The sequence below is a fragment of the Podarcis cretensis genome, assembly GCF_951804945.1.
Source record: "Podarcis cretensis genome assembly, chromosome: 15".
Lineage (NCBI taxonomy): Eukaryota > Metazoa > Chordata > Lepidosauria > Squamata > Lacertidae > Podarcis > Podarcis cretensis.
The window spans coordinates 2799610-2825452 of record NC_137185.1 but is presented as its reverse complement, the minus strand read 5'-3'; the positions used below and the strand labels follow the sequence as shown (position 1 = coordinate 2825452).

General features: G+C 49.3%; 2 protein-coding genes across 4 annotated transcripts in view; one reads left to right on the top strand and one right to left on the bottom strand.

The window, feature by feature from the left end:
* NCOR1 (nuclear receptor corepressor 1) overlaps positions 1 to 14096 on the top strand; it is a 110825-nt gene extending 96729 nt beyond the window's left edge. For all 3 annotated transcript variants that reach the window (XM_079955339.1, XM_079955340.1, XM_079955338.1), the window contains 9 exons: positions 954 to 1085; positions 1551 to 1735; positions 3434 to 3657; positions 5418 to 5555; positions 6120 to 6262; positions 6866 to 6919; positions 8140 to 8361; positions 10184 to 10363; positions 12635 to 14096. In XM_079955339.1, the coding sequence (XP_079811465.1) occupies positions 954 to 1085; positions 1551 to 1735; positions 3434 to 3657; positions 5418 to 5555; positions 6120 to 6262; positions 6866 to 6919; positions 8140 to 8361; positions 10184 to 10363; positions 12635 to 12822 (1466 nt within the window). In that variant the 3' untranslated portion in view covers positions 12823 to 14096. The remainder of the gene's footprint in view (positions 1 to 953; positions 1086 to 1550; positions 1736 to 3433; positions 3658 to 5417; positions 5556 to 6119; positions 6263 to 6865; positions 6920 to 8139; positions 8362 to 10183; positions 10364 to 12634) is intronic.
* The window catches only part of TTC19 (tetratricopeptide repeat domain 19), a gene marked incomplete at its 5' end in the record, with an annotated part of 14921 nt that continues 2778 nt past the window's right edge, over positions 13701 to 25843 (bottom strand). Inside the window, 8 exons of the mRNA XM_079955784.1 lie at positions 13701 to 15842; positions 18141 to 18303; positions 20393 to 20547; positions 21009 to 21103; positions 22141 to 22202; positions 23361 to 23417; positions 23900 to 23938; positions 24489 to 24599. Coding sequence (XP_079811910.1) covers positions 15673 to 15842; positions 18141 to 18303; positions 20393 to 20547; positions 21009 to 21103; positions 22141 to 22202; positions 23361 to 23417; positions 23900 to 23938; positions 24489 to 24599 — 852 coding nt within the window. The 3' untranslated portion in view covers positions 13701 to 15672. The remainder of the gene's footprint in view (positions 15843 to 18140; positions 18304 to 20392; positions 20548 to 21008; positions 21104 to 22140; positions 22203 to 23360; positions 23418 to 23899; positions 23939 to 24488; positions 24600 to 25843) is intronic.

Here is a 25843-nt window from a genome sequence, read left to right as displayed (position 1 = left end):
TTTTAGAAGAGAGGCTTTCAAACATGGATGGATGAAAATGTTAATCGGGGATCCCCAATCTGTTTTGGGGTTGGGGGGCTGAGGACACCTATGGAAATCTAAGGAACGGTCTAAAGCAGCACAAAATACCCATTTCACAGAATTAAAACAAGTGAGTGCTCAAATCTTCTCTCTGTCAACAACAGGCGAAACACCTGCACACATAACCTTAAACACAGACGGAAAACAGGACTCCTCTCTAAAATATTTAGAATCATAGAATCATAGAGTTGGAAGAGACCACAAGGGCCATCGAGTCCAACCCCCTGCCAAGCAGGAAACACCATCAGAGCACTCCTGACATATGGTTGTCAAGCCTCTGCTTAAAGACCTCCAAAGAAGGAGACTCCACCACACTCCTTGGCAGCAAATTCCACTGTCAAACAGCTCTTACTGTCAGGAAGTTCTTCCTAATGTTTAGGTGGAATCTTCTTTCTTGTAGTTTGGAACCATTGCTCTGTGTCCGCTTCTCTGGAGCAGCAGAAAACAACCTTTCTCCCTCCTCTATGTGACATCCTTTTATATATTTGAACATGGCTATCATATCACCCCTTAACCTCCTCTTCTCCAGGCTAAACATGCCCAGCTCCCTTAGCCGTTCCTCATAAGGCATCATTTCCAGGCCTTTGACCATTTTGGTTGCCCTCCTCTGGACACGTTCCAGTTTCTCAGTGTCCTTCTTGAACTGTGGTGCCCAGAACTGGGGGAGGAGCCTATAGTGTTTTCCCCAAAGGTGGGATACCCACCTGCACCCCTATTTATACGGGTTTTCCTGGGAAACAAAGTCAGCCATCTCTCATCCAAAGTGTGAATCACACTTCTACACCAGCAGACCTAATACTACCAGAGGCAGGTCAGGGTTGGGCCTTATGAATGACCTCTGCCTCTCTCTCTCTCTTCCTCGATCCATGTAGTTTCCTCCTCTCACCGCTACGATCCCCCCCGAGACGCCATCGAGGTGATCAGCCCCGCAAACTCGCCGGTCCCTCCCCAGGAAAAGATGCTGCCTTATCCACAGGAAGCCCCCAAAATGAGCCAGGCAGAACGTAAGTTCTCACTGTGCGGGATTGGGGCAGCCTCTCGACTTGCATCTTCGCGCAGGGAGGGCAAATCGGGTGCAGACGATTTTTTTGATTCATTTATTCAGAGTCGTAGGTCACAAACAGCAAATGACGAATCTTAAAACCGAATAGAGTCGCAGGCCAAAATGCATACATATGTAGGGGCAGAACAAGCTTGCAAGTAATTCGCAATTAAGAGTCTCGTATCTCTTTTTGCAGTGCGGAAAGAGAACCTTGCAACCCTGTAGCTGGAGCGTTTCTTATCAAGTCCCACCGAGCCCCATTGGGACGTTCTGCTGATTTTATGAGTGATCTTTTCTGAGTGCAAATGAGTTCCTCTCCCGGTTACCTACGTCAGGGCTGATGGGATGTGGAGGCCGAGAAGCGCCATAGAGGACCACAGGCTCCCCACCTTCCTGCATTGTGAATCTCTTCTTCTTCTCTAACTAGGAGACTGCAGCCGTCAGTATGAGGGGTCAATCCACTCCTACAGGCAGCAGCAAGATTCTCCATCGCCGCAGCAACAGCAGCAGCAACAGCAGCAGCCTCCTCCTCCTCCGCCACCTGCGCAGGGTGAAGGGATGGGGCCAGTGCCACGAACACACCGCCTGATCACCCTGGCCGATCACATCTGTGTAGGTTTGCGTACTTGTGCACCTCTGTAGGAAACTTCCCCGATGCTTTCATCTGAGGAAGGCACCCCCAAACTCAGCCCTCCAGCTGTTTTGGGACTACAACTCCCATCATCCCTAGCTAACAGGACCAGTGGTCCGGGATGATGGGAATTGTAGTCCCAAAACAGCTGGAGGGCCAAGTTTGGGGGTGCCTGATTTGAGGTTTACCCCCAGATTCTCACCACTGCTTATAGGAACTCGCATGGTTGCCTATATACTTATAGTGTCTAATACGGTCCATTTCTAGTTCCAATTCATCAAATTTGTACAGCGCTTGATTGAAAAAACAAACAAACCTTCAAAGAGGTGTACAATAAAGGATAAAGCAAAAATGATCCATAAGAAAAACTAACAAGCGTAATTCAAGACTTTCGAAAAGTAACAACCGACTAAAATTAAAATGCACACCAGCTTTCTAAGCACCTGCAGGAAGGGTATAGTGACGGCACCTGCATAATTTCAATAGGCAGGGAGTTCCAAAGTGTAGGCGCTGCCATGCTAAAATACTGATTTCTTACTATTGCAGAATGGGCATTATGTAGTCTGACCTGCTGATCGAAGCGGTTGAGTGGGTGTAGATGTGATCTTGTAGGGAAACTGGTCCCCAGTTGCAAAGAGCTTTATCTACTAATAGCAGCACCTTGAACTTGGCCCGCTAGCAAACTGGCAACCCGCTTAAGTTATCTGCAGCACAGAGAGAATTCTTCACTCGACGTTATATAGTTAGATGGAGACAAGGGTGGAATAGTTAGCTGGAGGCTGTAGTAAACTGGTAGAGCCCCTGCTTTGCCAGTTCCAGTCCTCCCCATCTCTAGGTAGGGGCTGGAGAAAACTGCTGCCTGAAACCGTCACTGGAGAGCTGCTGCCAGTCAGTACTGAGAATACTTAGCTAAATGGCCCACTGGTCTGACTTAGTATAAGGCGGCTTCCTGCTTTAAATCAGCTTTTTATTGAGACCCATGAGGACTAGAAGCTTGGTTTAGTTTCACAGGAAAGGCTGGAGCACACACTTTGCTTGCAGAGGGTTCTAGGTTCGATCCCCAACACCTCTGGGTAGGACTTGGAAAGCCTCCCTTCCCGAAATGCTGGAGAGCTTCTCCCAGGACGAATGCTGAGCTTGGTGGGTCATCAACCTGTAAATGCTGAGCTAGGTGGATCATCAAGTCAGTTTCCAAGCAACTGGTGGTCATCACCGGGGCAAGAACTGAGTTGGTTTGTGGGGTGTAATTGAGAAGGGTAGGCATGTGCCACTAGCAGCGCTCTTGATCCTAAGATCTTTTGCAAACCTGTTGAGGTGTTTTGGAGGTGAGACTAAAATAATAATAATAATAATAATAATAATAATAATAATAATAATAATAATAATATTAAAAAAAAACTGGGATTCTCTGCAAAATTCCTTATTCCCAAAGCCAAGTAAACATTGAGTCTACACTGGCCAGTTGCTTTATTTTGTAGAAAAGTTGGGCATCCTTCATCTTGTAATTTCTAAAACACACACACGCTGCTTTTACACAATTCACAACAAAAATAATTAAAGGTTTCTCCTCTTGACAGCAGTCTGCAAATCAATCACACATGCTTCCTGCCTCGGGTGCTGGTTTAGTTTTGCGAGATTGTTGCTATTTGTTCATTTTGTCTTTTCTGTTTCCCCCGCAGCAAATCATCACCCAGGATTTTGCCCGCAACCAACCTACTACGCAGCCATCCCTACAGACTCCCACTAGCACATTCCAGACCTCCGCCCCGACTTCCATCGCCACCACGAACCGGGTGAAGGCCTCAAACCGCTACAGCCCTGAGGTGCAGATCCAGTCTGCGCCCCACCAGCGCCCCGGGTCGCGAGTGTCCCCCGAAAACCTCTCGGAGAAAAGCAGGGGAAGGTAATGATTCATGCGACTTTGCTGTGTGCTCTTATGTTAGATGGCTGCGTGGCATTGAGAAGGGGGCTTGTCACCTTCTCACACCCACTTGCTCGGAACTGGCTTTGGAGCTTGTCACTGACTTGGCTCGTCATTGACTTTGCTGCTCCTCAGTTTGCTAAGAGCCCCTGATCCAGGCTTTCCTGAGAACTGAGATGGAGGCTGTATATGATAGCTGGAGTTTTAAAGACCAACTACTGGTCTCTGCTGTTTAACATGCCCTGACTTACAAAGTTTCATACATTGTTGTGTATCACCTGGTGATCACTGGATGAAGGACAGCCTAGAAAAACAACTGCCATATTTTTCGCTCCATAAGACGCACCTGACCATAAGACGCACCTAGTTTTTAGAGGGGGAAAGCAAGAAAAAATATATTCTGCGCAGAGCATGTAAGCGGCTCTCGCTTTTCTTGCTTTAAATCAAGCAAAGCGAGAGCCGCTTACGTGGCTTCTGCCCCACTTTGTGCAGCTCTCACTTTGCTCCCGCCTCGCTTTACAGCGAGGCGGGAGGAGGGATGGGCAGGCAAAGTGAGAGCTGCACAAAGTGGGACAGAAGCCACGTAAGCGGCTCTCGCTTTGCTTGCTCCCGTCTGTCCCTCCTCCCGCTTCGCTGTGAAGCCAGCAGAGCAAGAGGCCCTGTGCAGCTCTCGCTCTTCCTCTGCCGGCTTCAGCAGAGCAGCGCAGCGTAGCACCTCTCATGGAAAAGCCAGCAAGAGCCGCACTCACGCTCGGTGCGGCTCTTTAAAGAGAGAGCTGAGCAGAGCCTCCCGTCTGCATTCGCTCCATAAGACGCACACACATTTCCCCTTACTTTTTAGGAGGGAAAAAATTGCATCTTATGGAGCGAAAAATACGGTAATAATCATACGAAGTAAATAACACATTAATGCTAATAATAAACCATACTAATGGTAAGTAATATTACTAATATTTACTTGATAAATGGTGAAAACATAAAAATTACATACTGCTTGATTGTAAAAATCCCCCAAAACCTCCAAGCAGTTTGCTCAAATGAAACAATGCTTTTAGTATTGCTAATTTCAACTGTTTGCCAACATTTGCTAGATCCTTAAAAAGAACAGGATGCTGGACTAGATTGGAGAGCCAGGGTAGTGTTGTGGTTAAGAATGTCAGACTAAGACCTGGTTAAGAAGGAGGCTCCTGGTCCCCACTCGGCCTTCAGGAAGCTCCCTGGGTTAACTCTCAGGCTAACCACCCTCACAGGGTTGTTGTGAGGATAAAATAAAGAGGGGAGAACTATGCCTTGAGCTCTTTGGAAGAAATCTGGAGTGTAAATATAATAATATGGTATGCCCCGCGGAGGACCTTACAGTCCACAAACAATAACATCTTGGAGGTCCCGGGCCTCAAGGAGGTTAGACTGGCCTCGACCAGAGCCAGGGCCTTTTCTGCCGTGGCCCCGGCCTGGCGGAACACTCTGTCGCAAGAGACCAGGGCCCTGCAGGACTTGACAACTTTCCGCAGGGCCTGCAAGATGGAGCTGTTCCACCAGGCCTTTGGGCAGGGTTCAGTCTGACCCCTCTCCTTTTACAAGACCCTGCATATAAATGGCCTCTCTAACTCTTCTCACCGGCTTGTACAGTTTAACCTCAGCCTCCCTCCTCGAAAGTTTGGGGCAGGGAGACCAGGAGAAGATTTCTGCGTGTTTATAATTTGATCTGCTTTTGTACGTTTCTTGCCCCGCAACCTCGCTAGGCTTGGAAAGTCCCCAGAGAGGAGCCACGTTTCCTCCGAGTCATACGAACCGATCTCGCCCCCCCAGGCCCCGGCGGCTCACGAGAAGCAAGACAGCCTCATATTACTCTCCCAGCGATCCGAGCCTTCGGAACAGAGGTACACAAGACGGGCATCACAGCAGTTTCTCATTCGTGTCTGTCCATTATGTTGCTTGCGTGTGGTCTTGAGATTGACAGGCGCACACAGAGCCCAAGGTGCCCTGATAGAAATTTCTGATGCAAGAGTTTGGCAGAAAGGTAGCTCTAATAAGCCTGTTAAAACGCATGTGCAGGTCCTGCTATCGGAACACAGCCCATCTCTGTGAAATCATTCGTCAGGCGAGCGTTCGCATAACGAACTGGCGACTTCCCTTATTTCCTTTGGGGAAATTTCTAATGCGTGATTTGTCCCTTCTGCCTTTCCTCTGTTGTTTCTGCCCGAAACGGCTGCCATCAACCAGCAAAACACAAGCAAGGAAGGAGATAAACTTTAAGGCTGATACCTGAATCAGCCATTCCTGGAGCAAGGTTCTGGGTGCTAATCCACCGTGTTCAAATAAGCAGATTTTCATGTAGCGAGTGTCAAGATAGTGAGAAACACGTGTATGCCTGGGGGTGTTTTCTTCTTAAAGTATCGCCCGTTTTCTTTCTGCGTCCGTTCTCAACCCTTCATTTTCCGCAGGACGGACTCTCGTTCTCCGGGGAGCATGAGCTACTTGCCTTCGTTCTTCACTAAGCTGGAGAGCACCTCGCCAATGGTGATGTCGAAGAAGCAGGAGATCTTCCGCAAGCTGAACTCCTGTGGGGGAGGCGACAATGACATGGGTAACGAAGGATCTCCTTTTGCTTGCCTTTTCCTTTTCTCAGAAATAATTCCCCAGCCACTGTGTGTTTCCTGAGTGCAGTCCAAGATATCCTCGTTTGGCCCTGATGAAATAGATTGATTCCTTCATTAATGGCTGCCAGGATTACTCCCAAAGCGCTCTCCTGGGCAAGGGACTCCCTGTCTGTCTCTCTGTGTGAGTTGCTGTTCTATCCTCACCTCCTCCTTTCAGTCGACTTTCAGCCTCATCTTTGCATTTGGAGGCATCTGGGCCATTCCACCCACTCTTCCTCAACCCGGTGCCCTCCAGACATTTTGGACTACCAATCCCATCAGCTGCAGCTATGCTGGGGAATGGCTGATACTCACTCCTGGTGCAGAGATAGGGTAAAAGCCACATCTGTCGCTCCGCCCACTTTTTGCCTCTGGCTCCGCCCCCTCCCCACTGTGGTCCCAGAAGGAATCCAGCCCTTGAGTTCAAAAAGCTTCCTTATCCCTGCAGGGCAGAGGAATTGAAGAGAATCTCATTTGGATGAGGACATGTTTGAATTTGCCCAAGTTGACTCTAACTGGGACGTGTGTTTTGTGTCTCTCTTTTTCAACAGCTGCCGCTCAGCCAGGGACTGAAATCTTTAACTTGCCCGCGGTCACTACCTCAGGTGAGCCTTCCTTGAAAGCACCCAGTGAGTCGTGGGACAGAGGAGGGTCCCTCTTCCTTACCGCAGTCTTGAGCTGCTGTTGGGCGACAAAGCTGCTCTCACAGTGGAGCCCGAGATAAACTGAGAGTTTGGATGTTGCCTTCACAGCATTTTAGGAAATGTTTGCGTGTGGGGAGAAACCTCAGAAATTGAAACGATGAGGTCTAGAACCTTAAATAGACGCAGCAACGATCCTGCCACAATAAGGGCAGGAAGCTACAGAGGTAGCTGCTGACACTTTGTATGGGATTGTTACATTGCAGCCACATTCACTTTTTTAAAAACAACTTGTCCACATCAGTGAGCTCAACAGTCATGGAATTGTAGTGCTGGGACTCCCAAAGGTCATCGAGTCCAACCCCCTGCAGTGCAGGAAGCACAGCTAAGTCACTTGCATTTCATCAACCGGGAAACAGGGCCTGAAACATTCCTAGGTCTGTAGGTCCCACCAGGGGATGGGGGAATTTTTAATTCCTGAGGAATTGGTGAGGTGATCATGCAAGGTGTCATGGAGGGATGTCTCTCAGTCTGGCGCCCATGTAAATCCCTTTGCTCTTGCGTTTTCAATGCACACATTAGCAGCCTTGCATGCGGCAAGCCTTGATTATTTTGCAACCAAAACAGCGCTCTTACTGTCAGTCGCTGGCACGGTGGATTTTTTCAGCTGCTTCACAGTTTGCAAACTAAAGCTTTGGAGCAGGGGTAGGCAAACTAAGGCCTGAGGGGCCGGATCTGGCCCAGTCGCCTTCTAAATCCGGCCCGTGGACGGTCTGGGAATCAGCATGTTTTTACATGAGTAGAATGTGTGCTTTTACTTAAAATCCTTTTATTTTAAATGAATCTCTGGGTTTTTTGTGGGGCCTGCCTGGTGTTTTTACATGAGTAGAATGTGTGCTTTTACTTAAAATGCACCTCTGGGTTATTTGTGGGGCATAGGAATTCGTTCTTTTTTTTTTCCAAAATATAGTCCAGCCCCCCACAAGGTCTGAGGGGCAGTGGACCGGCCCCCTGCTGGAAAAGTTTGCTGACCCCTGCTTTGGAGCACTGCATCAACTGTACTCACCATTTTCCTTCTCTCTCCCTCTCCCCACTTTCTCTCCCCCTCTTGAAAACTGCCTCTCCTTCTCCTTCCTGTCTCCTCCTCCTCTTCTTCCATCCCCATCTCTCTTTCCTCCTTCCAGGTCCAGTCAGTGCTCGAGGTCATTCCTTTGCAGATCCTGCCAGCAACCTGGGCCTGGAGGACATCATCCGCAAGGCCCTGATGGGCAACTTTGACGACAAAGGGGAGGACCACGCCATCGTCATGGCCCAGCCCATGGGACTGGTCTCTGCGGGCTCCAACCCCTCTCTGGCAGCCAACAGCGATCTCCGGAGGGAAGACGCCAACCCTTCCCCCAACCCAGGTAAGGGCGGCTGCAGCACGCTTGGGGGGAAGCTTGCGGCGGCTGCATGGGCACAGCAGGTCCTTCATACGCAAGTTTTGCGGCTTCATGGTTGCAGGCAGGCAATGCTTCCTTCGAGCTCCAGTTGCTACGAACCACAGGAGGGGAGAGTTGTTCTTACGCTTGGTCCTGCTTGAGGGAATCTGCCGCTGCGAGAACAGGATTCTGTACCAAATGGGCCCCCTTTGGCCTGATCCAGCAGGACTCGCCTTAACATTCATTTATGTCACATACCCTCAATCTCCAATTGACTTCACGGGTGGCGCTGTGAGTTAAACCACAGAGCCTAGGACTTGCTGATCAGAAGGTCGGCGGTTCGAATCCCCGCGACGGGGTGAGCTCCCGTTGCTCGGTCCCTGCTCCTGCCCACCTAGTTCGAAAGCACCTCAAAGTGCAAGTAGATAAATAGGTACTGCTCCAGTGGGAAGGTAAATGGCGTTTCTGTGCGCTGCTCTGGTTCGCCAGAAGCGGCTTAGTCCTGCTGGCCACATGACCCGGAAGCTGTATGCCGGCTCCCTCGGCCAATAAAGCGAGATGAGCACCGCAACCCCAGAGTCAGCCACGACTAGACCTAATGGTCAGGGGTCCCTTTACCCTTTACCTTAGGCAGGAAGAATCAGATGCACAAATGTAAGATGGGGGCACCTGGCTTCCACGTGAAAAGGATCTAGGGGTCTTTGTAGACCGCAAGCTGAACACGAGTAAATTAATAATAATAATAATAATAATAATAATAATAATAATAATAATAATAATAATTTATTATTTATACCCCGCCCATCTGGCTGGGTTTCCCCAGCCACTCTGGGCAGCTTCCAACAGAATATTAAAATACAATAGTCTATTAAACGTTAAAAGATTCCCTAAATAATGTGATGCAGCAGCAAAAAATAAGCTAATGTTATTCAAGACTGCATCAACTGAAGTATAGAGTCTAGATCAAGGGAAGTAATAGGACCATTCTATTCTGCCTTGGTCAGACCACAGCTGGAGCCCTGTGTCCAGTTCTGGGCACCACAATTTAAGAAGGATGTTGACAAGCCGGAAGGTGCAGAGGAGGGCAACCAAGATGATCAAGGGTCTGGAAAGCAAGCCTGATGAGGAACGGTTGAAGGAGCTGGGGGTGTTTAGCATAGAAAAGAAGAGAGTGAGAGGAGATACGATAGCCCTCTCCAGATATCTCAAGGGCTGTCACATGGAAGATGGGGCAAGCTTATTTTCTCCACTCTGGAGGGTAGGACTTGAACCCGTGGCTTCAAGTAACAAGAAAGGAGATTCCGACAAAACATCTGGAGGAACTTTCTGACAATAGGAGCTGTTTGACAGTGAGACGGTCTCCCTTGGGAGTTGGGCTCTCCTTCCTTGGAGGTTTTTATGCAGAGGTTGGATGGCCCTCTGTCATGGATGTTTTAGTTGAGATTCCTGCCTTGCAGGGGGTTGGTCTAGATGACCCTCGGAACCCCTTCCAACTCTACGATGCTATGCCTTCAGTGAAGGCAGCATGTAGCCAAAGATGGCAACTGGTTGGCTACTGTGAGAACAGGCTGCTGGACCAGATGGGCCCCCCTTGGCCTGATCCAGCCGGACATTTCTTGCATTCCTTTATAAAAACCATTTGAATGCAACTTTTGAAACCAAGTCCCGCTGCCCACGCAGCAGCCCGTCTCCCATTCTCGCCCCACATGAAGGCCCCCCCCTCTGTTGCAGAGAACTGGGCAGTCTCTGTCCGAGGGCGCGGAAGAGGCCCTGGCATCCCTCCTTCCACCTTTCCTTTTTTTTTCAGGTGGTGTCAGCAAGCAAAAGCTGATGGGGAAATCGGGCAGCAGGAAGTCCAAGTCTCCGATCCCCGGGCAAGGCTACTTGGGGACGGAGCGGCCCTCGTCGGTCTCGTCGGTGCACTCGGAAGGGGACTACCACAGGCAGACGCCGGTGTGGTCGTGGGAAGACCGGCCCTCCTCCACAGGTGAGCCAGGCCAGTCGTGAGCGCCACGGGGAAGTGCTTGCTGCGGGTGGCAAGATCTTCCAGAGGGCTGTTTTTATTTGTTCGCTTAAAGCATGGGTAGGCAAGCTAAGGCCCAATCGCCTTCTCAATCCGGCCAGCGGACAGTCCAGGAATCAGCGTGTTTTTAGAATGTGTCCTTTTATTTAAAATGCATCTCTGGATTATTTGTGGGGCATAGGAATTTGTTCATTCCCCCCCAAAATAAGTAATCCGCCCCCCCCCCCAACAAGGTGGGACAGTGGACCGGCCCCCTGCTGAAAAAGTTTGCTGACCCCTGGCGTAAATCAAAGCAAATTAGGCAGCTTCTTTAGGCCACCAGTCCACCTAGCAAGGCAGCTTTCCTTTCCAGTAAGCTGCAGCTCTTTCCTTAAAATGAAAAGCCAAGTTTGCAGTCCTCGTCGTTCTGAATGGAGAGCTCCTTTAAACAGAGCCACAGGAAGCTGCCTTAGGCAGAGTCAGACCGTGGGCCATCGGCTTAGTGTTGTCAACACGGACTAACATTATTGGCTCCCCAGCATTCAGACAGGAGTCCGGCATGGATATGCCATTGAAAGAAAACAGAGCAGCTTAGCCACCAAACCATGTTAAAACGGCAAATGGGAAAAGGATACAAGGGTGGCCAATTCTTGAGAGACTGTGATCTACTTTCAGAATTAAAAACTGGCAGTGATCTGCCCCCATTTTGGGGGGTGGGGTTCAGCTCAAAGTTGTTGAACTTATTTAGGGAGGAGAAAAGCCCCGTTTTTTAGGGGTTAAAAACCAGCTTTTGGGGGGGGAGCTTCATGGGGGGGGGGTTAAAGGCAAGGGACAAAGGGGTAAAGTCACTCACAAAAAGATCGCTGTGGATCAAAACAGCAGCACAGAGAAAGCTCCGTCTTCCCTTCCAGAGATCATACAACAATGGAGGGCAGGGCGAGGGGGCGTGGCAGGAGTCAGTTTTAGCGATGCTAAGGAAAGGGAGGCAGAGATCAACTGCGATCTACCAAAACCTCGCAGGGATCTACCAGTAGATAGCGATCGACCTGTTGGGATACTCCAATGAAAGAAAAGAGGGGTGGCATATAACCAGAACGAAATCACAATTAGATTGGAAGGGATAGGATGTTCTGCTGTCCTTACAATCAAGTGCCATATAAGTTTCGCGAAACAGAAACAGTCAATAAATATATTGGGACAGGGTGATCCCCAGGTGCAGGCCAATAATGCCAGTGGCTTGATGATGTCAAACGAGCCTCACAGGGAGGAAAGGCCTATTCATGGAGGAGGAAAGGACTGTCCTTGGCTACCAAGCCGCAATGGCTGTGCTCTGCTCCCACAGCTGGAGGCAGCCATGCTTCTAAATCCCAGTACAGTCGTACCTTGGATCCCAAACACCTTGCAAGTCGAACGTTTTGGCTCTCGAATGCCACAAACCCGGAAGTGAGTGTTCCGGTTTGCGAACGTTCTTTGGAACCCAAACATCCGACAAGGCTTCCGGAAGCCGCACCTTGGTTTCCGAACGTTTTGGAAGTCGAACAGACTTCTGGAACGGATTCCGTTCGACTTCCAAGGTACGACTGTAGCTGGAAACCGCCAGAGGAGAGATCAGCTATTGGGTTCAGATCCTGCTTGTGGGTTTCACTGGCCAGCCACTGAGAGCTGGAGGATGGACTAAAGAGGCCATTGGTCTGATCCGGTATTCTCTTACGCCTGGCATGTCCAAAGCCCATGGGGGGGGGCGCCTAATCCAGCCCGCTGGTTGGAATATTTCCTGGGGGTAAAATCCCCCCAGAAGCTCAAAAAGCTCAACAACTTCAATCCTTAAAAAAGGTTAACAACTTTGTGCACTTCATCAAGTCTGGCCCTCTTTGAACAAAGTTTGGGCACCCTTGCCTTACGCAATTCTGTTCAGGTAGACAACCAGTGGGTCTCCTGCAGCAGAGCTCGGAGGACTCTATTGAGAACCACCTGGAGGGGGAAGGATTTGTGAACCTCACAGTAGCTGATGCCACAAGATCTTGTCTCCCACCAGTTGCACAGGGTAGTAGTTCAGGTTTAACCTCCTAATCTAACATTCAATTCCTCTAGAATCTAGTCAACCCTGGGTTGGAATGTGTTTGACCCAAAATGCAGGACTGGGCTGGGGGCTCTGTGCACAGGCTGATAGGACTTGCGACAATATTTCAACCCCTCATTTCTTCTTCTTCTTCTCTTTTCCCTCCCCCCCCCAAAAAAAACACCTTGACCCTCCAGGATCCACGCAGTTCCCATACAACCCTCTGACCATGCGCATGTTGAGCAGCACCCCTCCAACATCCATCGCCTGCGCCCCTCCCTCGGTCAGCCAGGCCGCCTCCCACCAGCCCAACCGGATATGGGAGCGGGAGCCGGCACCCCTCCTGTCCGCCCAGTACGAGACGCTTTCGGACAGCGACGACTGAACCAGGAGGAGGAGGCGGCCCGGGGAGGAGAGGGGAAGGACCCTTTTATAAAAGAAACTTCGTTTCTGCGTTGGAAGCTGTTGGGTTGCGCTTTTTGTTTTTAAAATGACACGTCCCCCCCCCCCCCCCACCAAAGACTTTGCAAGCGAGAGCCGGGACCTTGGAAGATGAAGGAGTTACAGGAGCCGGTTTTGTGGGGGGGGGGTTTATTTTTATCAAGACTCCCTTTCTACGCAAGCCTACGTGAGCAAGGGGAGGCTCAGTGCCCTGAAGATAAATATGTAAAGAGGTTTTGTTTGTTTTTTTAAAAAAAGAGAAAGAGGAAAGGAACGGAAAGGAAGGAAAAAAGGACCTATTCCTGAGCAACAACTTTTATTTGTAAAGAGAAAAAGCCTAACATAATGTCTCCTTAAGGAAAAAAAATCATTCTTATGTAAATAGAGGTAACTTTTTTTTCCTGCTGTGTCCTCCCCCCCTTTCCACACTCCCCTGTCCCAGCTCTGTTGCTAGGTATCTGGTGTGCTTTTGTTCAATCAAATCATTGCATAAATGTTTTTGGGGTCATTTTATCTTTTTATTTTTAAGGAAAGTGTTTTATCAAAGGGTATAATATTTTGAGCACGCGATACAGCCCAGGACATCTCCTGCCTGTGAGCTCCGGTTTTGAGGGGCAACCACAGTCAACATGTCCCCCAACCAGGCTCACACCCCTAAGTTCCCCTCCGCGTCCCATCCTTGCTTGATCTGCATAGAGCTACTTCTTGCAAGTAGCACCAAACTATCTTTCCTCTCCCCCCCACCTAATTCTAGGGATTTCCCCACCCCACCCCTTTTCTGTGGTTGTTCAACACCTTGTGGGAAAACTTTTTTTAAAAAAAAACTGACCCCATTTAATGAATCCTGTACATTTATTTTTTATTTTTAATACAAACCAACCCTGGCCCTCTGGCAGGTGAGGAGGTCTTTTTAATGATTCTGCCACGCTGTAAATTTTCTTTCCCCATACAGTTGGGTTTCTGTTTGGCAACACTGTGAAAATACTTTTATTGCATGGGTACATAATGGTGAAGCTCCCTTCTCTCGCTCCCCGATAACTCAGACATGGCGAGGGTGTTCCCTCGCCGGCCACACACTGAACTGCTTGAATGGCACAGCCTGCCCCGGTCCCAATAATTCTCTTGCTTCAACATTGTCTGTTGTTTTTAAAAGGAAAAAAAACAAACCACCCCACTTGTTGCTTTGACGGGCAGCCCTAGTAAATTTGTTTCCCCAAATCAGAAGGCTCTGGGTGAGTTTTGTCTTCTTTAAATTCCATTCCTGGGGCGCACAGGGTGTGGGTGGCTGGGGTGGAAACCTGTGGTTCTGCTGGAAGTATTTTTCCCTTCTCCCAATTTTGTCGGAAGATTCGGGGTGGATAAAAGGAAATAGTGCTTTGTGCAGCTCATAGTTGAACTGTGGAACTCACTGCTGCAGCAGGCAGTGACGGCCACTGACTTGAATGGCTTCAAAAGAGGATTACGCGATTTCATAGAGAATACAGCAAGCAAGATGTAAGGGATGTGGGTGGCGCTGTAGGTTAAACCACAAAGCTTTGGGCTTGCTGATCAGAAGGTCAGCGGTTCGAATCCCCGCAACGGGTGAGCTCCTGTTGTTCGGTCCCTGCTCCTGCCAACCTAGCAATTCGAAAGCACGTCAAAGTGCAAGTAGATAAATAGGTACACCTCCGGCAGGAAGGTAAACGGCGTTTCCGTGTGCTGCTCTGGTTCGCCAGAAGCGGCTTCATCATGCTGGCCACATGACCCAGAAGCTGTAAGCCGGCTCCCTTGGCTAATAAAGCGAGCTGAGCGCCACAACCCCCGAGTCGTCCGCGACTGGATCTAACGGTCAGGGGTCCCTTTACCTTTACCATACACATTGCCCTGTTAGCACGAGTGGCTCTCTTGTCGCCCTGCTTCATGGGGGTGCTTCTCCCCTGTAGCTCTAGGTTTAGGGGAGTCCTGAAGTCTGACCAGCAGGAAGGCCACTGTTGTGGAGGGCTGGTCAGGAGAGGCAGGCAACCCAAAACAAGATTCTTCCATCCTTACCCAGTCCTTACCACCAGATGGGGAAGAGCAGAGGCAAAGGAAGAGAGAGCAGAAGCTGGCTTGTGACAGAGTCAGACCCAGGGGTCCATCTGCACCAGTACTGCTGGCACTGACTGGCAGCATCTTGCCAGGTCTCCTAAGGGAGCCCTACCTGGAGCTGCTGGGAAGTGTACCCAGGTCCTAAGAAAAGCGTGCTGGATCAGGCCAAGCGAACTGTGTGTCCCTTTCCCAGGAGTTGAACTGGCTCCCACCAGCTCCTCTGAACCGCTGGGGTTGGGGAAGGAAGAGGAAGAAATGGAAAGGGAAACAAATTCTCCCATTCCGCCACCCACTTTCTTTTTCCCCAGAGCCCTTCATCCCGATTAAACACCCGCCCCCTCTCCAGTGGGCCAGTGCCAGCCCTCTTAAATCCTCAGAGTAAATGTTGTCGACTCTCTTCTTTCTTTCTTTTTAAAGATCCACCCTTAAGCTGCATTCATCTTTATTCAGTTTTGGGATGCAAAGCGTAGCTTTTCGTCTCCTTTCCCAGCCCAGAGATTTACAGAGACGCCTGCCCGCATCGTATATTTCGGTGGCACAACCTCACACCAGCCTCCTGGGGTCTCCCACCCACTGACCTTTCTTGACCTTTTTACCAGGGATTCTTCATGGGGTCGCCTTGCGTTTCCCGCAACACACCTGTCCTTGCCGCGCAAAGGGAGACGCTGGGCTTCTGAGGGTTTTGCAGCGACGCTTGCACCACCATCTCCCTCCTGCTCTGCCTCCATCACTTCTGTTCTCCTCCTGAGGAACTGGCCGTAGAGACTGGCCCCTTCCTCTGCCGCCTGGCAAGCTCAGCCAGCTCTTTCCGGATGTGTCTGACGGAAGCCCCGTCTCCAGCTGCCTCTGCCTTCTGCAGGGCTTCTTTGTAGACAGCTTTCGCCGATGAATACTCTTCTGCGTTTTGTGGGAGAGAAGTGGGGGGGGGGGGCAGGGAAGCAAATGAGGTAAGTACCCCCGTGACAGAAACACAATTTTCTCCTATGATGCAATTTATGTTCAAAGTCTGCCGGAAACTGAGGCAACTGGAGACTGGAAAATGTGATTTTGGTTGCAGATACAGTGGATGCTCGGGTTGCGAATGTGATCTGTGTGGGATGCATGTTCACAACCTGCAGCGTTCACAACCAGTGTCTGTGCACGCGCGGGTTGTGATTCGGCGCTTCTGCGCATGCGCGACCGCCAAAACCCGGAAGTAACCCGTTCTGGTACTTCTGGGTTTCGGCGGTCCGTAACCCGAAAAAATACAACCTGAAGCAGCTATAACTGTCTCGCAAGATGAAAAGAATCCATTCCGCGATTCTCTTCGTCTAGCGGTTTTTTCGTCTTGCGAAGCAACCCCATTGACGGATTAGCGGATTAGCGCTATTAGCGGTTTAGCGGCTTTTAGCGGATCAGCTGATAAGCGGCTTAGCGGCTTAGGGAAAGAGCGAAAAAAGCGAAAAAACCCCGCGGGAACTCGCAAGATTTTTTCGTCTTGCGAAGCAAGCCCATAGAGAAATTCATTTAGCGAAGCGCCTCCAAAACGGAAAACCCTTTCGTCTAGCGGGTTTTCCGTCTTGCGAGGCGTTCGTCTTGCGGGGCACCACTGTACTAAGCTGCATCGACAGAAGCCTAGTAGAGGTATCTCTGGTTACCAACGGAATCCGTTCCGGAGGTCTGTTCGTAACCGGAAGCCGCTTGTAACATTAGCTGTGCTTTCGCTAATGGTGCCTCCCACTGCGCGATTTCTGCTCGCATGCTGGGGCAAAGTTCGCAACCAGGAGCAGCTACTCCCGGGTTAGCGGAGCTTGTAACCCGGAGTGTGCGCAACCAGAGGCTCAAGGGAAGTCATGGTCCCGCTCAATTCTGCCTTGGTCAAGTTACAGGGAACCAGGCAGAGGGCCTTCTCAGCGGTGGCACCCGCCCTGTGGAACGCCCTCCCACCAGATGTCAAAGAACAACCAGCCTACTAGAAGACATCTGAAGGCAGCCCTCTTTAGGGAAGCTTTTAATGTTTAACAGACTACTGTATTTTAATACTTTGTTGGAGGCCAGCCTGATGGGCGGGGTATAAATAGTAAATTAATATATTATATTATTATTGGTTGGACCACACCTGTAATGCTCTGTCCAATTCTGGGCATCACAATTTAAGAAGGATGTTGACAAGCTGGAAGGTGTGCAGAGGAGGGCGACTAAGGCGATAAAGGATCTGGAAACTAAGCCTTACAAGAAACACTTGAAGGAGCTGGGTACTTTTAGCCTGGAGAAAAGGAGACTGAGATGAGATAATGACAGCCATCTTCAAATACGTGACGGACTGTCCCATAGCAAATGGAGCAAACTTGTTTTCTCCTGTTCTGGAGAGTAGGACTCAAACCAATGGATTCAAATGACAAGAAGGGAGATTCTGACTAATTATTAGGAAAAAAACTTTATGAAAGTAAGAGCTGTTCCACAGTGGAACGGACATCCCCCTCGGGAGATGGTGGACTCTCCTTCAATGGAGGTTTTTAAGCAGAAGTTGGACAGCCATCTGTCATGGATGATTTAGCTGAGATTCCTGCACCACAGAGGGTTGGACTACAGGACCCTTGGGCTCCCTTCAACTCTACAATTCCATGGTTAAAAGTGCAAGGATGTTATTACAGGCATCCTCCTTGACCAAAGGAGCAGAGAGGCGTTACTTGAGAGAAACTGGAAGCAGGGCAGAGTAGTCTGGGAAGCTGACTTAAGAACATGAGAAGAGCCTGCTAGATCTTGTCCTCTCGGTGGTCAACCAGATGCTCATTGTGGGACACCCGCAAGCAGGACTGGAGCCCAGCAGCCCTCTCCCCTCCTGCGGTTCCCAGCAAGTGATATTCAGAAGCCTTGTTGCCTCCAACTGTGGGGGCAGAGCCTGCCTATCCTGGCTAGAAGCCATCAATAGCTTTCTCCTCCTCCGTGAATTTGTCCAGTGCTTTCTTAAAGCCATCCAAGTTGGCTGCCATCGATTCCTCCAGTGGGAGGGAGTTCCACAGTTTCAACTTAATGTGCTGCCCAAATAAGAACTTCATCTTTATCTGCCTTGGGAAACAGGTAAATAGATTGAGAGGACTATTTGGGGGGGGGGGGCAACTGTCTTTGTTTTTGATGACAGCTCTCCAGTTAAATGCTAATTCCACCCCACCTGCTGTCCTTCAACTCCCCCCCCCCCCACCTTTTACAACCCACCTTTGTGCATGAGAATCCCAGCGAAGTTGTTCAACACAATGTAGGTCTCTGGGTGCTCTGTCTGCTGGGCCAGCTCTGACGCCCTCCTTACTCGCATGTAGGCATCTTCGTAGAGGCCCTGGGCATCCAGGGCCGTCGCCAAATCATTCATCAGAACCACCGTCTGTGTCAGGGGGGAAAAAGGAGCGGGAGGGATGATCTCTCATCAAAAGGAATCCATCTTCGACCAGCCTTGCCTTGTCTATCTAGCAAGAGCATGATCTGCTCTGAGAACAGATCTGCTCTGAGAACCCTCCTGCTTGGCAGGGGGTTGGACTCGATGGCCCTTGTGGTCTCTTCCAACTCTATGATTCTATGATAACATCTAAAGGGTGACCAGAGGCCCATTTCAGCAGTGAATCTGCTCACATCAGGGGTGGGGAACCTCAGGCCAGCTAGGGGCCGAGTGTGGCCCTCCAGGCCTCTCGACTGCGGCCCTTGCCAGTCCTGCTCTACTTCTTTTCTGACTGGCAGCTGTTCTCCTGGGTTTCAGGCAGAGGAATATCCAGCAAGGATCCCACCAGCTGATAACTTGCAGGTTATGTTTTTTTAAAACTGGAGGTAAAGGTAAAGGGACCCCTGACCGTTAGGTCCAATCGCGGATGACTCTGGGGTTGCGGTGCTCATCTCGCTTTACTGGCCGAGGGAGCCGGCTTACAGCTTCCGGGTCATGTGGCCAGCAGGACTAAGCCGCTTCTGGCGAACCAGAGCAGCGCACGGAAACGCCGTTTACCTTCCCGCCGGAGTGGTACCTATTTATCTACTTGCACTTTGACGTGCTTTCGAACTGCTAGGTTGGAAGGAGCGGGGACAGGGGGGCCACTAGGGGGCGCATCGGAAGATGGCTGACAATAACATCTCTCCGACCCACACGAGGTAATTTGGAGGCTATGATGGGAGTAATATCCTGGGGGGGGGGGGGGCTGCCTTGCCTGCTGTGCCCTATACCACCCCTGAATTTGTGGGGATGGGGGCACTAGGCACAAAGCCCTCCTGTGGGATTCCGGTGCTCCTGGACGCCGTCCCTGATCCGCGCCACTAGCTGCAAGAACTTCAAAAGAAACAATTTGGATGAAGGAATGCACATATCTCAAGGAAGAAGGGGGAGTAAAGACTGCTAACAGAAGAGATCTCTGATAAAATAAGATGAGTCGGAGGAACAAGAGAAATCATGAGAAGATACGCCAAGACTCGGTATGGCAAATGACTGATGGGGGAGGGGGAAAAAAACCTTTGCTTTCTTTCCTTATGTGATTAAACAAGAATCCCCTCCCCTCACGAGTCAGAAATGTCGTTTTAAGGACTTAAGCTGTGGATTTAAGGCTGTGTGGAGATAAACTTTCGAACCAAAGCATGTTTTAAGAAGAGCATTGAATGTATAAGAGCTTTGGAATGGCGCAGTTAAAAATGCCGTCGCCATATTGGGAAATTCTGTCGGAGGACTTAAGTCTGAGAGGAGAAATAGAGCTGTTTTTATATTGTGGGTGAAACTCCTCAGTGGGACTTAAGAGCGACAGTTTTGCGAGATTAATGATGGAAAGAGCGATGTTATCTATGAAGGCAATGATATATGGAAACCATCTCGATTTGAGGATTGGAAGAACGGGAAAATTCACACAGGATTATTATTGGTGTTTATCGGCTTAAGGAGACTATCAGAAGAGATCATAAAGAAAAAAGAGAAAATATATGAACAAGATGTGATGTGGAAACAGCAAGATAAGACTGGATAGAATTATGAACTCTGTTTGGATTGGTTTGGACTGATTTGGACATTAACGAAGTAGCAAGAAGATGATCAGAATCCCCCTTCGGATCTCGAAATATGGGTACCCCCAACAAAATTTAAAATTCGGCTTTGTAATTCGGAATTTATGTGATGTGATTTAATTTGATTTGATTGGCCGGTTAATAAAAATTATTTTTTAAAAAAGGAAGGAGCAGGGACCGAGCAACGGGAGCTCACCCTGTCACGAGGATTCGAACTGCCAACCTTCTGATCGGCAAGTCCTAGGCTCTGTGGTTTAACCCACAGCGCCACCCGCGTCCCTATTTAACTGGAGGTACTGGGAATCAAAACTGGAAGTTCCCGAATGCATTGCGCAGGCTCTTTCCCAGAGCTACGGTCTGGACGCTTAGCTTTGTTTGCGGAGAAAGATCGGTATTCTCTACTCCCAAAACACAACTGCTCTGCTCACATGCTGCGCCCTCACCTGGGGGTGTGTCTCCCCTTGAACATCCATGGAGATCTGCAGCGCCCTCTCATACATCCTCTGGGCCGCGGCTGCCTGGCTGTGTGCCAGGAGGTAGCGGGCGTACGAGTCGAGGGTCATTCCCAGGAGCAGACGGGTGTTGGATTTTTCTTCCTCTGTGGGGAACAGGAGGGGGAAAGAGAGTGGCGATGAGAGCCAGTGGGGTGTATTGGGTAGGAGGAGGACACGGCAAATTTTGGAGGTGGGGACACATATTTCTGAATTTGTGTGTCGGTATTGGGTACCACTGTATTTAGGGAATGGGATCATGATAGAGGTGTCTAAAACTATGCACGATGAAGAACAGGCTTTCCCAGACTTGGGTCTCCAGCTGTTTTTGGACTACAGTTCCCATCATCCCTGACCGCCGCTTGGGATGATGGGAGTTGTACTCCAAAAACAGCTGGGGACCCAGGTTTGGGAAACCCTGATGTAGAACATTGTCTACGCGTTTGGGGATGCCTGCTCTAGAGTTTCAGGCAGGGGAACATCCCCAGCCCTACCGGGAGATGCCATCAGGGACTGGACCCCCGGGACCTTCTGCATTCAAAGCAGCTGTTCTGCCTTCCCACCATACCTGGCAAAACATCAACAGGGATGTCCTTTTGTTTTGCGACCTTCTCCTCCAGGGTCAGAATGCAGAACTCGTAGCCAGCCAGGGCCAACTTGTCCCTAAACAAGAAAAATAAAGTAAGTGAGGAGAAGGATGCCACCACAATCCAAAAATGGGGAGCTGCATTATGTTTTCTTACTACTAAGCTGCTTGGGAGGAGGGTGTGTTTTTAGGGCTACATTACTTAAATCGGTTAAATGAAACTGCATTTGTACATTCCGTAAAACAACTGAAATATCGTATTTTTTGCTCTATAAGACTCACTGTTTCCCTCCTAAAAAGTAAGGGGAGATGTGTGTGCGTCTTATGGAGCGAATGCAGGCTGCACAGCTATCCCAGAAGCCAGAACAGCAAGAGGGATTGCTGCTTTCACTGCACAGCGATCCCTCTTGCTGTTCTGGCTTCTGAGATTCAGAATATTTTTTTCTTGTTTTCCTCCTCTAAAAACTAGGTGCGTCTTATGCTCTGGTGCATCTTATAGAGCGAAAAATACGGTGCGTTTTTGTTCCAACAACCCGTGGAGCCTGTGCGGTGCAGCACTCAGAGTGTTGGACTAGGACCTGGGAGAGATCTGGGTTCAAATCTGGCCATGAAGCTCGCTGAGTGACCTTTGGCCTCTCACTCCCTCTCAGCCTCCCCTACCTCGCAGGGTTGCTGTGAGGATTAAATGGGGAGGAGGCAAACAATGCATGCCACACCTTGGGCTCCTTGGAGGAAAAGGTTTGGTTTAATGCACTAACAAATCAATAAAACAAAAAATAAATTGGCCGATGAGATACCTCAATTCATTCGGCAGGTCAATAATAACGGGCTGTCTCCAGCTAAGATTTGCTCTTGAGTAGACCCAGCGTTTCAGGCTGCGGACATTCCCAGCCCTCCCTGCAGCTGCCTGGAATTTAACCTCACAATTATTCATGCAAGACAGGGGCTGTATCACTGAGCTGTGTCCCCCTTCCCCTGCATGGGAACAGGGAACAGCTACTGAAATTTCAGAGGCCATGATGGAAGTATGCTAAGACAGGGGTGCGGAACTGGATGCAGCTGGTGCAACAAAACCCGACTGCCCCCCCACGTCCCCCTGGACAGACAAACTTACTCATTCCGTGCTGCATAGATGCTGGCCAGCTTAAGGGACATCTCTATGATGGCGTTGTCATCCTGGAGAAGGGAAAGGAAGGTTGCAGGAGATTAGCCAGCTAAGATTGCTGTTTACCCCACTGCTAAGACCACAGGATGGACCACAAAGAAGGCTGATTGCCGAAGAATGGATGCTTTTGAATTCTGGTGCTGGAGGAGACTCTTGAGAGTCCCATGGACTGCAAGAAGATCAAACGTCTCCATTCTGAAGGAAATCAGCCCTGAGTGCTCACTAGAAGGACAGATCCTGAAGCTGAGGCTCCAATACTTTGGCCACCTCATGAGAAGAGAAGACTCCCTGGAAAAGACCCTGATGCTGGGAAAGATGGAGGGCACAAGGAGAAGGGGACGACGGAGGACGAGATGGTTGGACAGTGTTCTCGAAGCTACCAGCATGAGTTTGACCAAACTGCGGGAGGCAGTGGAAGACAGGAGTGCCTGGCGTGTCTCTGGTCCAGGGGTCACGAAGAGGCGGACACGACTAAACAACAACAAGAAGACCACAGGAAAAGCCTGCTGGATCAGGCCAATGACCATTTACTCCAGCATCCTGTTCCCACAGTGGCCAACCAGATGCCTGTGGCAAAACAGGAAGCAGGGTTCAAGCGCAAGAGCAACACGGCTTCCAGCAACTGCCTCCAACCGCAGAGGCAGAGCAAAGCCATTAGGGCTATAGTCATCAATATTAATCCCTCCATGAAGGGCCTAATCCTGCCTCCTGCATTCCATAGTTTGATTCTACCCTGCATGAAGAAGTACTTCCTTGCCACTAAGCTCCACCATCCGAAAACTGATCAGCCCTCTCTCTCTCCCTGGTCCAATGTCCCCATTCCATCCCCATTCAGGATGTGGTGCTCCAGGAATTGCATGGGCAGAAGTTAGATCAGTATAGCACCTTCTTCGCTTAGCCTTTCCTCACCAGGTGCAACTATCAGCTCACCTGGCCCAGTACCGTTATGTTCCTACATTGTAAACTCTGTGGTCTTTCTTGGTAGGGCAGCTATATAAATCTCTTAAATAAAATGGAAGTTTCTTAAAAATCAAATCTGCAAGTTAGCTTTCTCCTCCTCCAATTCCACCAAAACTACTACAAAGTTCTGTCTCGCTTATTACACGTTTCTAGAATCCAGACACCTGGGATCAGATCAGGACGGGTTTCTAGCAGAGAAAAATCCTTACTTGCTTCATGTCCCCAGCCAGTAAGTAGCTCATGGCTGCCTTGAAAAGTTTTTCTGCCTGAAATGAGAGGACAAAAGGGGGAAATGGTCAAAAGAGCCAAGAGATAGGGAAAGAGCTAGAATCAGTTCATGTCTAAAGGTGAACCTACATAATTTGCAGTTTCCGTAACAGAGAACCAGAACACATCTGTTCCTTAAAATTTGCGCTTCTCTGAACCTTGCAATGCAGTTATCTGGCTAGGTAATGTGTTTTAAAAAACAAACAGTAAAGTGTGCATAAGAATACACTTATTTGTGAATACAGTATACAAAGCTCCATTGTAGTAAGGGAAAATTACTTTGCAAATATGTGTACGTTAGGCAAAAAAGCATATAAAAATCTACATTTGAATTTTTAAAACTGCACTAAAATTCTGCTGAATTTTCACAAGGGCTTGAAAACAAACACAGATTCACCCGTCCCAGGAACAACTAGGGACTTACGGGAGCGCTCCCTGTTCTGTAAGCAACAGGGGTTGGCCTCTTCTTGAACTTACTTACGTGATCCAGCTGACCCCTCATGAAAGCCAAATTCGCCATCTGCAACAGACAAAAAAAATGGAGCTGCTTAGATGTTTTAAGAGGAAAAATTGTCCTTTTGCTCTGCTTCCATCAGTGGAGATCTCAACCATATGAAAAACGAGGAGGACTAGAAAGTTGTGCACGTTTGATTCTGTAGAATGAAAGCTGAGGTTTTAAGGCTGCTCAGTGTTGCACTCCAGAACAATTTATGCACGTTATCCAGCTATGTATTATAATAATAATAATAATTATGGAGCTTCTTCCTCATATTTTCCAATTTAACACAATGGGTAGCCGTATTTTCACCCACCAGTGTGTATGTGAGTGTTGCCGCATCAAACTGTTTTTATACGATTGTCCTTTAACTGTTGTTCTATGTGCAAATGTTTTACACATTTTTAACCCGTACAACTGCATCTTCGCTGCATCGTACATCACTCTGGGATGCCTCACAGGAAGCGAATCATAACAGTCACAACGATAAGATGTTGTGCTGTGATCTCAGGACAGACGTTCCTCCGATTCAGTGTGGCTTCCTTGCAGGGTTTTAAGCAGCTCCTGGACTCACCGTGTCGTACATATAAATAATTGCTTGCTTGTTGTCCGACTGGTGCGAGAGCCTGGCAGCTTCGTGAAGGAACCTCTCCGCCTCTTCCAACTCTCCTTTCATGATGCTCAGCTGGGGGCAAAAACAGAGAAAGCCAGGTTTAAACCATCAAGTGAAGACCATCAATTTGCACTGGCCGCCAATCTGCTACCTAGCCAAGTTCAAGGTATTGGTACTAAGACATAAAAGCCCTAAGCAGCTCCAAGCTGGTTTACATGTGAGGCCACACCAGCATGGTGTAGTGGTTAGAGTGTTGGACTAAGACTTGGGAGATCAGGGTTCGAATCCCCACTTAGCCATGAAACTCCCTGGGTGGCGTTGGGCCAAACACTGCCTCTCAGCCTAACCTACCTCACAGGGTGGTTGTGGGATAAAATGGGGAGGAGGAGGGAAGTGTAGATGCCACTTTGAGCTGCTTGGATGAAAGGTGGGATATTGATGCAATAGAAGAAGAAGAAGAAGAGTTTGGATTTGATACCCCGCCTTTCACTCCCTTTAAGGAGTCTCAAAGCGGCTAACATTCTCCTTTCCCTTCCTCCCCCACAACAAACACTCTGTGAGGTGAGTGGGGCTGAGAGACTTCAGAGAAGTGTGACTGGCCCAAGGTCACCCAACAGCTGCATGTGGAGGAGCAGAGACGCGAACCCAGTTCCCCAGATTACGAGTCTACCGCTCTTAACCACTACACCACGCTGTGGAATGCACTGCTCAGAAAACTTCAGAAAACTTTCTGATGGAAACAGGACATTTCCTAGGCCGATTAGCACCGGAAAATCTTTCTCCAACACCCAAATCACTGAGGAATACCGCTGCCCGCTATAATAAGAATAATAATAAATTTTATTTATATCCCGCCCTCCCCAGCCGAAGCTGGGCTCAGGGCGGCTAACAACAATCAAAATAATCCAACGATTCTAAAAACATTTCATTATAAAAATTAATTAAAATCAAATTGATGGCAACCAATAAGCAAAATTCTGTGCAGATTGCCAGAGGAGGGGGGTCAGGCTGCGCCCTGACCAAAGGCCTGGTGGAACAGCTCTGTCTTGCAGGCCCTGCGGAAAGATGTCAAGTCCCGCAGGGCCCTAGTTTCTTGTGACAGAGTGTTCCACCAGATTGGAGCCGCAGCCGAAAAGGCCCTGGCTCTAGTTGAGGCCAGCCTATGCTCTGTCAGGTACAATTTGAAGTATTAGATACCATGAGAAGCTGACTCACTGCAGGATAGGAGAGTCATTGGTCTAGCTAACCTGGTGCCCCTTGCCCCCCGCCCCCCGCCTCCATGCTTTGAACCCAAACACCTGTCAGCCCCAGCCAGC